The sequence below is a fragment of the Cyrtonyx montezumae genome, unplaced genomic scaffold (genome assembly GCF_038088225.1).
Source record: "Cyrtonyx montezumae isolate F1298 unplaced genomic scaffold, pur_monq_1.0 scaffold_26, whole genome shotgun sequence".
Classification (NCBI taxonomy): domain Eukaryota; kingdom Metazoa; phylum Chordata; class Aves; order Galliformes; family Odontophoridae; genus Cyrtonyx; species Cyrtonyx montezumae.
In genome coordinates this window covers 4,035,372-4,050,058 of record NW_027072003.1, presented here as the reverse complement: position 1 = coordinate 4,050,058, position 14,687 = coordinate 4,035,372, and the positions used below count along the sequence as shown (strand labels likewise).

At 59.0% G+C, this 14,687-nt stretch overlaps 1 protein-coding gene across 1 annotated transcript; it reads right to left on the bottom strand.

Annotated features, from left to right (window-relative positions):
• Positions 1 to 6,498: 6,498 nt before the first annotated feature.
• Positions 6,499 to 14,687, bottom strand: NUAK2 (NUAK family kinase 2). The gene is made up of 7 exons (XM_065740215.1): positions 14,481 to 14,687; positions 10,966 to 11,086; positions 9,862 to 10,013; positions 9,082 to 9,147; positions 8,121 to 8,240; positions 7,753 to 7,885; positions 6,499 to 7,659 (listed from the first exon to the last, which is right to left on the bottom strand). Exons 1-7 carry the CDS (start codon positions 14,676 to 14,678, stop codon positions 6,536 to 6,538), a joined length of 1,914 nt encoding a protein of 637 aa, XP_065596287.1. The 5' UTR covers positions 14,679 to 14,687; the 3' UTR covers positions 6,499 to 6,535.

The window sequence follows — 14,687 nt, the reverse complement described above, 5'->3', positions numbered from 1 at the left end:
GGCAGGAGGGTGGGAGTGGTGGTTGGACCCCACTCCTATGCATCCCCCAAACTTGGTATCATTTCCCCCCCAGGCAAGGATGCTGCTTTCAGGCTCAGTCACCATTTACCCCCTCTTTATGCCTCCCACATACCTCAGCAGCCCCCCAGACCTTCCCCCCCGCCCCCCCAAGGTTCCACACCCCACACTGGGGGTCTCCCCTTCCTCACCCCACCCCCTCGTTGCATCTTCCCGGCTGCTGCCCCCCACCACACACCCAGACAGCGGTACCTCTGCTCGCCCAGCACCGCTGCCCTCCTGCATCCACCCCGTGACCCGTTAACCGTTCATCCTGCCCAGGGAAGCAGCAGCAGCCCCATACGGAGGGGGGAAAAATGCCCTATATCCCTCGGAGCCCCACACCCGGCGAAGGCTTTGGGGTTATGGCCACTGGAGGGCCCCCGACAGCCGCGGAGAGAGCGGAGACGGAGATGGGGAGGGGACGCGCAGTGCCGGGCGGGGCCCCCTTACCCTAATTAACGCCTTAACCCCTTCCTCCCCGCTGCAGGGGACGAGGTTCTGGGGTAGGAGCCCCATTAGCCCTGTACCTGGCGGCCGAGGGGAACGGAGCAGCTGCGGTGCATGCGGGGATGGGCACAGCTCCGAGAGAAGCCCCCGAAACGCTGCCGTGCTGGTTAGGAACGGATCGAGGGACCCCTCTGCAGGTGCAGAGCCTCTAGAAAGCATCTCTAGGGACTTGCTGGGGGCATCATCCTTCCCGCCTCTCACAGCCAGAGACCACCTCGTGTCCTTCCAACGTGCCACATAACAAAGCCGTGAGCCCTCCTGGACCACCCCATCCCCATCCCCAACGTGGGGACAGGAGGAGCTGGGCTGGGTGCCCCGCTGCCCCACCGGCATCCTCCTGCCCCCAGGTCTGGGTGCCCACCACCGTGCCCAGCAGAGGGGGAGGGAGGAGGCAGAAATCCCAGCGTGTCGAGCCAGGCACTGCGGTGACAACGGCTGCAGGGACAATTCCTACAGCCACGCAGGGCCGGACGGGTTCATGAGAGCCCCCTTTGTGCCAGAGGGAGGAGAGGTGAAGCTTTGACGTCAGCTGAGGAGGAATTCCTTAATGCCATTCAGGCCTCCCTCGCCCTCTTTGCTAATTGCATTTTATGTAATCGCCGCAGCTGGGCTGCCAGTCCGCTACTGGGAGCGGGATAAGGCAGCAGGCACGGGGAACTGGGAGCACTGGGAGCAGCTTTTCCTTTGGGTGCAGCCCCAGGGCAGTCCTGCAGCACAGGGTGCCCGTTTGCTGCCTCCCCCCTCCTGGGACTGCTCGTCAGCGTAGTGAGAAGTGAGAAGTGATCGCAATAACGCTGGGTTGGTATGGAAGGGGGTAATTGCACTTAATGGAGATGGATGGGGCGGTGATTTCTCTCTCATTGTGCCGTCAGGTTCACAGCTGCACGAGTCGTGGACAAAAAAAAAAACGTAAGCTGGTGGAGTTCCCAAACGTCCACGCAGTGTCACATTGCTCTGAGTGCCTCTGTGCCCGAGGACAGGAGGAGCTCTGGATGCTGGGACCTGCTGAGCACCCACGGGGCCGTGCCTGTTTTGGGGTGCTGGTGCCAGTGCCACCTATGGTCCCACTGTGGGGGTCGTGGCCATGGGTTCTGCTGCAGAGCCCAGCACAGTCCCTGTCCTCGGCTCTCCTGGCTCAGCAGCCTTCCTCCTGAAGAGGAGGAGGAGGGGGAGTGGCTGGCCCCAGCAATGGGAAAGTCAACGGGACCCCAGACATCCCCTCCCCCTGCCTGCCGGCTTGGCCAAGCTTAGGCTGTAAAAAGAAAGAGCTGGTACCAAGGATAACATGCTTTGCATTCCTGCGCTGTCTCCAGGGGAATTTCGACTGATCTACATGAAAAATACTCGCTACCCCCGAGGTCAAAGTGTCTGGAGGAAAAATTTCCGAGCGGAAAGGCTTGGGGCAGCACAGAGAGGAGCCACAGCCAGCGGCTCTGCCGAGCTGGGCTCTCACCTGCTGCCACGGTTGGTGACAATGCCATCATGTCTGGTGACAGTGCATGGGCAGCACCAGGAGCCTCCGACCTCATCCTGTCGCCCGTGTCCCTTTCCTGCCTCCATCCCTGTGATGTCTGTGGGCTTCGTCCTCTCTTCCATCCCTGCGAGGGGATGGAGCATCAGAGGAAGGATGAAGCTGGGGGCTGTGGGACGTTCCCTTCCCACCACCCACCTTTTGCTTTCTGTTTCAAGCACCTTCAGAGCGCTGCAGTGCCAGTCCCGTGCAATGAGGATGTGTTACAGGGGATGAGGGGGCAGAGATGGGGAGGGAAATGGGGCAGCAGAGGGAAGGGAGCTGAAAACACCCAGCAAAGCCCCATTTCCTCTGAGTCCCTGCAGTTAAATCAGCTGCAGCTCTGCTGGGAGAGGGAGTTGGGGCCATCCCGGGTGCCCTGTGTGGTCAATGGGAACTGAATCCCACCGTCCTCTGGTGGTCCTGCTCCTCCGAGGGATGAGCACAACCCCAATGGGCTGCAGGTTTCTCTCACCCAGTGCTGCTGCCCACAGCCACCCCAAATTCACACCAGCATCCATTGGCCACAACGTGGGGTGTCCCCCAGTGCCAGTGGATCTCACAGCTCACATAACCCAGCCCAGGGGTGGAGAGCAGAAGGAAAGCAATGGGTCTGCCCCACAGTGAGCCCCGTGGGGATGGGGATGGTGTGGATGGAGCACAGCCCCACTGCACGGAGCTCCTCTCCTGCTCACAGCCAATCTAATAATTTAATGGCACGTTTGAAAAGAAATACGTGTCTGGGGTTGGTAGAAAGAAAAGGCCGAGGGATGAAAATGAAGAGGAATTTAATTAAGGGCAGCGCTGGGAATGTCTCCACCACAATAAAGATAAGGAGGATCAATTGCTTCTTCCTCGGATCAAAGAGAAGGGCTGGAGGGGGGGGAAGCGGTGCTGTCAGAGGGTACAAAGTACAGCGGGGGGGAGGGGGAGGTGGGAGGGAAAGGTTTGGATGGGGGGGGGGGGAAGCAAGAGACAGCTTAGATAAGATTAGGAAATAATTGATGGTGCAGATCCCCCGGGGGCTGCTGGGACCCGCAGGTCGGATGGAGGTGGGAGGAGGTGTCCTCTGCACGCGATGTGTCCGTTTGAGAATGCAAAGGAGCACCCGGATGGGGTTCTGCAGGGGCTGAAGCTGCGGGTCCCAGACTGGGAGGGATCCGACGTCCTCTGAGCCCACGCAGAGCTCCCTCCCCACCCTCCCGCTCACCGCACCGCTGCCGGGAGCCCCATTCTTGGCTTATTTGCATGGGTTGGGACGTCGCATCGCTTTAGATTTGCATCCCGGGTGGGAACCTCTCCACGTGTGATCCCCAACGCCCGGCAGCACCACCAGAAAAACGGGCTCCTGCCTCGTGCCTCCCACCCCCCCCCCCGTGAGTGGAGCCCAGCCCGTGCCCCGAGCAGGCGGCTCAGCCGGACGGGGCGGGCAGGGCAGGGCTGCAGCTGGCAGGGAGACAGAGCGGGCTGTGATGGCCCTGCAGCCCCACTCCCACCGGGCACGGCTTCCTGCAGCCCTGCACGAGTGCTGCCAGCTCCCTGCCTGCTTTGCTCAAGGGTTGGAGGGGTTTTGTTGCCGTGCTGCACCTCGTGGGCGATGCCGATGCTTCCACTCCTCCCACCCCCACCCCCCATGCATTCAGCTGATGTGAGCTGCACAACTCTGTCACTGAGGTGGGGGGAAGTGGTCTGCTTGAGCTAGGAAGGCCCTACAGAGGGATCTGGACCAGCTGGATCCACGGGCTGGGGTGAAATCCAACAAACCCCAACACCGGGTGCTGTGCTTCAGTCCCAAAAGCCCCACACCACACTCCAGGTGTGGGGCAGGGGGTGGTGGGGCCACCTGATTCAGCTCGGCGACACTGTGGGGACACAGTGGGATGGGTTGGGGTTGGACTCGGGGATCTCGGTGGTCTTTCTCAACCTTCGTCCTACAATTGTACTCCTCATGCACCCTGGGAGTGGGAGCGATGTTTCCGGCTGCCCCTCTCTCCCTTTCTTCTGTTTCATTCGGCCTCTCCAGGCTGGGAATGGGAAGGCTTTCATGTGGGGATTTCTCCCTTTCAGATCTTCAAAGAAATCCAGCGATCAAACAGGTAATAATGAACAACAGCAACAACAAAGAAAAAGAAGTGCCGCTTTGAAAAAGATCGCATGCAAAACGTCACAGCTTTGTTGTGTTAATTGGGCTGGCACTGGATTCCGTGCAGAACGTCTCAGAAATAGCGCTGGCCCTCAGCCCGTGGCGTGTCACACTGACACGGGAGATCTGGAGCAGAAAACATAGCGAGGAAACCAAATAAGAGGAGATTTCCGTGAGGAAGACGAGCGCTGTGGCTCTGTCACAGCCGCTGGTGACAGTGCATAAGTGAGTGGGAAAGCGATGAGCGTGCTGCCCCCACGTCCACGAAGGACACGTGTCCCCGTCCCACACCTCCAGCCCCAAATATGGGCTCAGTGCATCCGGGCTCCCTGCACAAGCCTGGGCAGGATGGGGCCGGGGGCTGAGTCAGTGTGCTGCGTGGGGAGCAGTGCTGGGCTGGGTTCCCCTCCAGTTGCCCCATCCCCAACACCCAACGCCCTTCTCCGCCCCTCTTTTAGGACACACGGACCCTACAGATCCCCTTGAGGCCTCAGGGCTTCCAGATCAGCCCCAGATGTGGATGACAACCCCCCCCCCAACCCACTGCAGCTTGACCTCTACCCGGAGCTTCCCACACCCCGCAACCACCAAGCGCCCTATGGGGCACTGGCTGAGCCCCGGTGCTGGGAATGCACTTTGGGGCTGGGAAGCAGCACCTGACCCCACTGCTGCCCCGGCTGTGCTGGGGTTCCTGGCCAAGCTGGAGGCTTTGCCCTACACTGCCACGCAGCAGCTGTAAGCATCACTGCACGGGGCTGAAGCACGCAGGGAATGCGCAGTGGGGGGCAGAGAGCTCCGTGCCCCACAGCGTCGGTCCTCTCCCACGGCGGGGACCTGAAATGTCTCCGATTTACTCGAGTGGAAACGGGAAATGGTTACGGTGCTTTAGAGAGCAATAAAAGCCGTTTCAATGCCTCAGCGGGAGGGGCAGACAAAGGAAACTGAGGGGGAAGGGGTGGAGAGGGGGCTCCTGCGTGTCTCCAGTGGGGTTTTCCTCTGTAGGAGGTACCCGAGGGCGCAGCTCCTGCTGCCATCGCCTGCACACCACTCACAGACCTGAACCCACACAGCAGCAGTGTTGGGAAAGCAAAAGATGGGAGCTGTGTCCTCCTGGGTGGGGGCACAGGGGAATGACCCTGCAGGATGCACGCTGCAAGGTCCCTACGGATGGGGAATGGGGTGGGCACATCAGAGCCTGCAAACGAGGGCTGAGCACGCAGTGCACACACACCCACAGCCGTCCCACACTCACCCATCCTGGAGCAAACCTCACAGCCATGAGCAGCCCCAGGACCACCACCAGAGCCATGGGACCCCAACAGAGACAGCACACCCCAGCCCAGAGCATCCCCCAGGGCCCTGGACACCGTGGTGAAAGAACAGTCAGGAAAACAACCGACACCTGCCTTTTAATTTTAATTTAATGGTCTTTCTCTGGACCACACTGAAGGAACAGAGCCACTGCCCACACAGCAGTGCAACGGGACTGCAGCACAGCCACCCCACAACCAGCCACAGGGGTGGGGGGGGCTGACACTGAGCCAGGCAAATCCAGTGTTGATGAAGTTTTACATTATCTCAGACACGAGGCAATAAATAAAGAAGCAGTGCCTTACAAAAGGCACTTATTTTTTTCCTTTCACCATGAAAAATCGGCATCAGAGCACATTTTTGCACTGCAGAGTGGGGCAGCTGTGGGTTTCCTGCAGCCCCAAGCCCACCATCATCGCAGTGCACGTGCTCCTCCAGTTGGTGCTTGATTCCAGTTGGGTTTCTTAGAGCAGCAGAAGGACGGGGCTGCACCCCATGGCCAGAAAAGCCCAGCCCGCAGCCAGGACAGCCTCCAGCCCACACCTTGCTACATCTCCAGTTGTTTGAGGTATATTTCCTGCCCCATCCGTTATCTCGTGCAGCCAAAAAACAGTGCAAAGAAAAAGAAAATCCCACCCACCCACCCCATTTCTTCCTCCCCCCATGAGATGAGCCCGTTTGCATGGAGGGATGGCAGCAGGGGGGGGACAGTGCAGTGCCACAGAGAGCACTCCTTCCCCTCAGCAGGAGCTGGGGGGTGAGGAAGGGGGACAGCTTAGGGCTTTGGTCCTTCTATGACCCCCACCCTCCGAGATGTGCCCTCAGGGCATCCCTCTCCCCACCCCACAACCCCATCCCTGTGCGCATCCAACCTCCTCCCACCCTGCAAAATAAACGGGGAGGGGGACACAAGGGAGCCCCGATGGGGGGAGGTTGTGCCCTCTCCCCACAGTGGGGGCTCTCCCAGGGCTCAGTGGCCCCATCCCTACAGCCACAGGGTGCCCTCAGCTCAGCTTCATGCCGACGGCCACGCTGTGCCTGTACACCTCGGTGACATTGTCACAGCTCTCCAGGGAGAAGCGGCTCTCCCCCACTGCGCTGGGGCAGCGCGTCACGGTCCAACGGCGCAGCCTGCGCCCTTCATCCACCTCCTCCTCCTCCTCCAAGCACAGGAGGTTGTCAGCAGAGACACAGCCCCTCATGGCCCCGCCGCTGCCGGGGGGGACGCGTGGGGGGAGGTCGAGCTGCTCAAAGGACTCCGTGGAGAGGATGCTGTCCTCGCTCACAGCGCTGGGTGGGCGAGGGCGGGGGGCAAGGGGGGCTTTGGGCAGGGACACCTCATCAAAGCACCCAAAGCTCTGCCTGGGGGGGCTGTGGGGCTCAGCACTGCTGGTGTATTTACTGCTGTGCTTGAGGATGCCCTTGCGGCTGCTGGGGAGGATGGGGGGGCCCTGCTCGGCAGAGGGGCTGTCAGCAAACACATTGCCCTCCAGGTCCAAGCTCCCTGCATCCAGGACATCCCCGGACTCGCAGCACTCCAGGGATGAGTAATACCCTGATTCTCTCTTCGGGGGCTTCTTTAGGATTCCCTTCTTGGGCACAGCCATAGGCGCCACATCGCTGCCCTTGCTGCCCCCCAGCACTGGGCTCAGCCCCACAGCAGTCACGTCCCCATCCCCACTCTTCGCCTCTCCCCCAGGAGCTGCCGGCGGAGGGACGGGCACCTTCTGCTCACAGGAATTCCTCTTCTTCAGGATACCCTTGGGCCTCTTGAGGATGGACTTGGAGGGGTTCTCCAGGGCTGCACCCCCCTCCTGCAGCACGTGGGAGACATCGTTCTCCTTCTTGGACTTCTTGAGGGAGCGCTGCCGCTCCAGGGCCACACCGGGGATGTGCTGCTTGAAGAAGCACCGCACCTTGGAGCCGTTCTCAAAGAGGGGTCGGGAGGAACGCCGCAGCCACTCGGCCACCGTGGCCAGAGGGGACTCACTGCTCTCCCTCAGCAGCTCCTGCTCACCGACGGGCACACGGTAGCCCCAGTTGACCCACCAGTGCGTGGCGATGTCCTCGATGGTGGCACGGCGCTCCGGGTTCACCATCAGCATCCACCGGATCAGCCCGCAGGCATCTGGGGGAGAAGAAGGTCAGGAACCAGGAGGACATAAGTTGCTGGGGGGGGGAGAAGAGGGTGGAATGCATGGGGTGGTGGGGGTCTGCCTACCTGACAGCTTCGTGGGCTCCCGGTAGTCCCCACTGGTGATCTGCTTGACCAGGGTCTTGTAGTCGTGGCCGTCAAAGGGCATTGTGCCATGGACCAGGATGTAGAGGAGGACACCGAGGGACCAGCTGTCCACCTGCAGGAGGGACAGGGACCCTGGGGTGAGGGCAGCAGGATCAGGCCACCACCCCAGGATGTGGCACAGGGCAGGATCACCCCCAGCTGCCTCCATCCAGCCACAACCCCCAGCTAACACAGGCCATGCAGTTCTCTGCCACCCCATAGAGGTCTCTGCCGTCCCAGCTCCCACCCAGAGCTGCCCCATGTCCAAGCTGAGAGGCAGTGAGGCCACCCCACAGGGCACCACGTACCTCTGGGCCTTTGTAGGGCCGTCCGTTGATGATTTCAGGTGATGCATAGAGGGGACTCCCGCAGTACGTCTGCAGGAATTTGTCCTGCTGGTAAACGTTGGACAGGCCAAAGTCTGCAATCTGGAGAGAGTCACAGAATGACTTCGGTTGGAAAGGACCTTGAAGGCCACCGAGCTGCAAACCTCATGCAGTGGGAAAGATCTCCAGTTACTACATTAAGCAGCCCAGGGCCCCCGTCCAGCCTGGCCTTGAGCACCTCCAAGTTCACAGCTCTCAGCAGGCAGCAAGGCTGCTGTCTGCAGGTGGAGCAGCACTGCCACCTGAAGCTGCAGAGCTGTGGGGCTGTGTCCAGGGGTGACAGCAGCAGCACTGCAGGGCTCAGGCTCACCCGTAGCCACAGGGCTGATACCTGCCCTATCAGCCCCGTGGGGGATGGGCAGTCATTATGCTCAGGACAGCCACCTCTCCGTGAGCAGAAGGCATGGTCCCAATGACACCATCACTCTCTGCACGGATAAAGCCCCATCCCTTTTATCTCCAGCCACTCTGACCCAGGAGAGAGGCACTGCTATGGGAAGCAGCACCTGACTGCCCCGTGTTTATGGGAACTGGGACTTTCACTGGGAAACCACTTCTCCCCCAGCGTGTTTTGTTTTGAACTCTGCTTCAGACTTTGCCCTCTTATCAGCAGAGAGATAAACACCGATGGCTTTAACTCTGCCTCTGCAGCCTCTCCCTTTCAGCTGCAGCTCATGGGGGCAGCTCTCTGGACCCCATCTCTCAGCCTTGCTCTCATTCCGAGGCAAGCAGCAGCAGCCTTCAAGCTGACAGAGCCTTCCCAGAGCCACAAGGACCACGTCCCCTGGGGAAAATGGGGCATCACAACCCCCCATTCCCCACCTCCCCTGAGATCTTTGCTGAGCAAACCCCAGCGTATGGCCACGGGCCATCGGTCCCTCACCTTGATGTTCCCGTTGGCATCGAGAAGGATGTTCTCCAGCTTCAGGTCCCTGTGAACGATCCCATTCTGCGAGAGGGAAAGACAGGCAGGTTGAGCTCAAAGGATGTTTGAGGAAGGGAAAGGCAGCACAGGGAGGTCACTGCCGTTCACTGCGCCGGCACGGTGGCGACAGAACGGGCGTTCACATCAGTGACAGCGAGGAGATAGCAGCAAATAACTCCAGGTGCTTGCACGAGGATGGGCTGTAAAACCACATCCTGAGCTGGGTGCTGCAGTCAGCACCCCATGCCACGTCCAGGCTCCTGCAGCCACCCCAAAAGCAGCTGATACCCATCCCCAGGGCGAGCACAGCTCGGTGCTTTGCTGGATTTGCTAAACCACGTCCCAGTCTGCATCAGGTTCAGGAGGTCCCTGTGATCCCCAATGGGCACCTAGCCACGGGCATGGGGTTCCCAGCACAAAGCATGACCCCAGCACAGCCTTACGGCACCCCAGTGCCTGCCCAGCAGGCAGAGCCCATCCCACAGCCGAGTGGAAGAGGCCACCACCCTCACAGACAGCCCTGGGCGTCTTCCCCGACACGGGTGGGACAGGACAGGGTTAGTCAGCCTGACACCACAGCAACGCTTTCCCAAAAGCTGTCGGGGCACTTCCCCCGCAGAGACCCGAGGGCATCACACCCTTCAGATAACGAGATTAACTCAGATCCCCAAGAAAACCCCACAGCCCTGAGCAACCCACAGCTCCCAGCCCGGGCTGAGCATCGTGAGCCCCACTCACCTTGTGGCAGTAGTAGACGGCCGACACAACCTGGCGGAAGAAGTGGCGAGCCTCCTGCTCCGACAGCCGCTGCCGCTCGCTGATGTAGTCGTACAGATCCCCCTTGCTGGCGTACTCCATCACGATGACAATCTTGCTGCTGTTCTCAAACACTGAATGGGAACGGAGATGGGAAGGCACGGGGTGTTAGGAGGGATGCTGAGGGCTGGGGACGTCCACACGTGACCTTCTGTGAGTGGAGGAGGTTCTGACTGAGCCCCACACGTGGCCTGTCGACCTGTGCGGTTTGCAGAATGGGAGGTGTTGGGTTTGTGAGCTGGAGGTCAGAAGGGGACAACTGGATTTTTTTTTTTCCTTTTGGCCAAAGGGTGTGCTCTGATCCTCCAGGGGAAGGCTGAGATGTGGACCTTCCACGCCTCACACACCCCACTTCCATGGGAAGGGGTCAGAGGTCCGGGCACAGCCAGGCTTTGTGCGTGCCCATTGCTCCCACTGTGCTCCAGCAGCACAGCTGGAGTGCTCTCCTCCTATTTGCAGAAAGCTGCCTCAGTATTTTTTGAATTCCAGCAGGCAGCGTGACTCAGCCCTTGCAAACACCTTCTATAAACCACCAGCCAGCGTGCTTTTGTTTGGAGGACAAAGGGACTTTGGATACCTCACGTACACCACAGAGGTGGCGACAACACACACATGCACCTGGCACGGAGCGACAAACCCCAGGCACCAGGAAGGGCACGGCCACACTGGTTTGTCGCCAAGGGAGCGAGTCTCCAACAGGAGCAACCCAAATCTGATCCTGAGGATTCGCCCTTCGGCTGCCATCCACAGTGCCCTGACAGCCTGGGAGCAGAGCCCAGTCCTGGCCATACAGCAGAAACCAGCAGCAGGAGCTCTCCCTGAGCTGTGGTTTAGTTTTCCTGCGCCCCAGGGAAGGAAAAGGATGGCAAGAGCAAGTCCTGCTCCTGCCTCGGGCTGAAATAGAGCTGCAGAGCCCCACTGCTTTGTAGCTTGCTGGTTTCCTCACCACGCGTTCCCCACAGCTCCTATGGGGTAAATCAGGGAAACTGGCCAAAAGGAAAAGGGGCGGTGAGGAGGGAAGCTCACCTTCATGGACAGCGATGATGTGGGGGTGGTTGAGGGACGACATGATCTCTATCTCCCTCCGGATATGGATAAGGTCCTGTTCATCTTTGATTCTGTCCTTCCGGATGGACTTGATGGCCACCTGTGAAGGAGGATGCACTGAGGTCACCCGGGAGCATCGTATCACCCCGCAGCAGAGCAAGGAGCACCTGCCCTTGGGAGGGGGCTCAGCATCACTCCCTGTACCTGCAGCCCTTACAGGAGCTGGGTCCCAGCTAGGCTGGGTTGCAGCCAGAGGAATGCAACCTGCACATGGCTGCAGAGATAACGTCTTCTCGGGCTCACGGAAATGAAAAAACAGGTTTTGTTCCCCTTGCAAGTATTTATTTCAAGGAGCTGATTATGTGGAAGGAGGAGAAAGTTTGGTGCAAGGGAGCAGATCTGCAGAGGCTGAGAGCACAGGACTCAGCTGCTGACGTGAGCTGTGCTCCGGCTTCCATTGGCTTTTCAAGTTCTCTTCTATGAGGAAATTGAAAGGGGAGGAGAAAGAAGAGTGAGTGCTGGAGAATAGATGCCTTCTAATCCTTTTTCAAAGGGGCTGCGGAGAAACAATGCGCTCCTAGGGTTGAATTTACAACTGAATCCAACAGAACCTCTTTTTTTGTACCAGACAAGAATGCAGAACAGAGTTAATCCCACCATGGGACCCCCACTCCTGGTCTCACAGCAACGGGGGGGGGGGGGGGGGGGGCTGCAGGCAGGGGCCCCATCTGCAGGTGGTTTTCAGGGCCTCTGACATCGGTCCCTCTGGTTTGGGAGAGTCAGAAACCCCACTGCCAGACCCAGGCTGCTGCACATTTTCCCCAGTAGCTGAAGCAGAGCCCATTGCAGCCTCAGAAGGCACCAGGTGCTATAGCAGTGAGATCTCAGCTGCCACAGCACTGCCTTCATGGCGTAGGTCTGAGTCTGCAGCAGCCCAGGGCTCAAAGCAAGCAGCCAAGCAGAGCAGACTCAATAACCCAGGCACCAGGTGTTGTGCAAAGCAATACTGAAAGCAATACCGAAGGCACTTCGTGGCTTCTCGAAACCCAGGTATTCCTTGCCAGGACCTTCGTGCTGGGTTAACAGGTTAAAGTTTAACAACTTTCGTTCCAGCTCCTGATTACGTGACCCCTGTGCAATGTGGGCAAAGCCTTTATGCAGTGAATCCCCTGCTTCCCACGTCCCTGCTGTCCCACTCTTCTCATCTGCTACACCTCAGCACCCAGCCCACTGCGTTTTGGGGCTCACAGATGGAGATGCTCACCAGAGGAAGGCATGCTGCCAAGAAAAGACAAAGCAGCCACAGGGTGGGACACCCCAGGAGATGCCCCGGGCCGTGAGTGCCCTGAGTGGGGAACACCCACACTTAGTGACCTCCACTAGCACATGTAGTGCTTGCAGAGCCCCAGGGCTCTCCTAACGGGGCAGCACACAGCAAGAAGAAGCCACTGCTTGGGTCTCATCAGGGCCCAAAGCCACCATCAGGGGCAGAGTGCCTGATCCCTCAGCCTCTTGAGCTTCTCATTCTTCCCCAGGGGTACTGAGCAGCTGCTTTGACCCAGAATATCCCCTACCTAACTTCAAGGTGCTCTCCTCAGAGAGGGGAAGGCATCTTCAGGGTGGCATTTCAGGGGTGAAAGGGTGAAGGGTGGCAGCTTCAGGGACACAGTAACACACCCAACACACCTCCTCCTCCATCAATGCTACGTGAAGAAGCCTCCTGCAGGAAACAGCCCCACTGCCAAAGCCCTGAGAGCTCTGGACTACTTTCCAAGTCAAAAAGGCTTTTTAATTAAACAGTTTTTTTGGGGACAGAACAGGTATTTTCAGCAGCTGCTGAAAGATGCATTAAGCTACAACCCCAGGCAGCACTTCAGAAGTTGTTCCAGATTGCAAGTGCAGCGTTTCATGCTCCATGAAATATGGATTACGACGCACTCCGGAAGGGACCGGGGTTCACCTCCGAGTGGAGATCAAAGGAGGCTCTGCTGCTTTCAAACACTGCAGGTGCTGCCTTCCCCCAGCACTGCACAAACCCACAGACCCACTCGTGACCCTACAAGGGCCCTCCTGGCTCCCACTCACCCTGGGCTGGGGACCCAGACTGGGAGGGAAAGGCCCCAGGGCTGTCCTGCCAGCGGGTGCAGGAGACACTGCACCCCCACAGCATGCACCTTCAAAACAAAAGGCAAAAGAGGGGTAGGGAAAGAAAAGAAAGACAGGCAGGCAGCTAAGCAGGATGATTCAATATTCAGTGCGTGGTCTGATCAGCCAGAGGCCAAAGCTGTGCACGGAGCAGCTCCAGTGATGCTCTAATGTGGGATCTGCACAGCCCAGGAGGGGTAACCCAGGAGCAGCAGTGCCCACTCACACTTTGGCCTTTGGGAAGTGAAAGCCACTGAGAGGAGGAGCAAATAACGACCCAGCTCGGGATAAGCCTAAAGATTAAACAGGTCCGGAAACGCTGAGTGGTGCAAGAAAGAATTTGTGGGAAGAGGAGAGATTTGTGGTTAAGCCTCCTGTTCCCACAGGGCCAGCTCGCTGCAGTACTAGTTAGTCCAGCCTTTGACTATCTTTGGCACTTCTGGATGAGCCAATGGTGTGTGTGTATTTGATTTGCATTATAATGGACTTATGCTACCAGACAAACAAGTCTCTGTCCTAAGGGGCTTCCACAGGTAGGAGCCCTTCCCGGCAGCTCAAAGATCCCCTGCACAAGCTTTGGTGCAGAAAGGGAAAGCTGGGGCTCCTCACCCACCCCAGGGATGGGATCCTCCCGGGTCGGTGGGTGGGAGCTGCACTGCAAGGCCCTGGTTATGCAGCAGCTTCAGGTAGGGTAATGGAAATGGCAGATCTGACTTAATGAAGAGCTGTGGTGTTACACAAGAGAAACCTCTCCAATTTACAGCTGTTTCCCTTGACACGCTCCAGCAGCACACCAGCAAGCCAATCTTGCACCCCTCTGGTGCTCAGAGCCTCTCTGCTTGTGATGCATCCATATACCACGGGGTGCCTGAGGCTGAGCTGCCCGAACCACACCAAATCTCTCTGCTCAGGGCTGAGCTCTGCATTGCACACAGTCACTTTCTTCCAAAGGGGCCGAGACAGTGATTCAGTGAGTCACGATTTCAAGCAGGCACTCAGACTCTGAGGGGCTCAGCTTTGCCGAGAGTCAACATGTAAAACCAACTCAACACCAGGGCGAGAGGAAGGGAGCGATCCTTGAGACCGGAGCGCGATGTTTGCTCTCCCACATCGGATATCTGCGAAGCCCTCTCACCCCAGGAAGCCCGATGGGGTCAAGTGGGTGAGGGGCACCCCAGCCCCCCAGGGCTTGCCCCTCTCGGGCCGCCCTCCCCCTGCACCCGGGGCTTCACAGCACCGCTGCGGTCCCGGTTATACCGGCGGGGCAGAGTCAGAGTGGGTACCACGGGACCGGGGGAAAGCAAAGATGCCCCGAAATAACACCGGGGAAGCGCAGGACCCGCTCTTACCAGCTTCCCGGAGCGCTCCCGTGCTTTCTTCACCTTCCCGTACGTGCCTTTCCCCAGCGTTTCCAGGAACTCGTAGCGATGTTTGAGGTTGTGTTTGTGGTGGTGCCTTTTCACCGCCTGCTTCTTCATCAGCGGCCGCGGAGATTTGATGAACCCCTCGACCAGCGAGATGCTCCCGGGCCCCACCGCCCGCTCCATGCCGCTCTC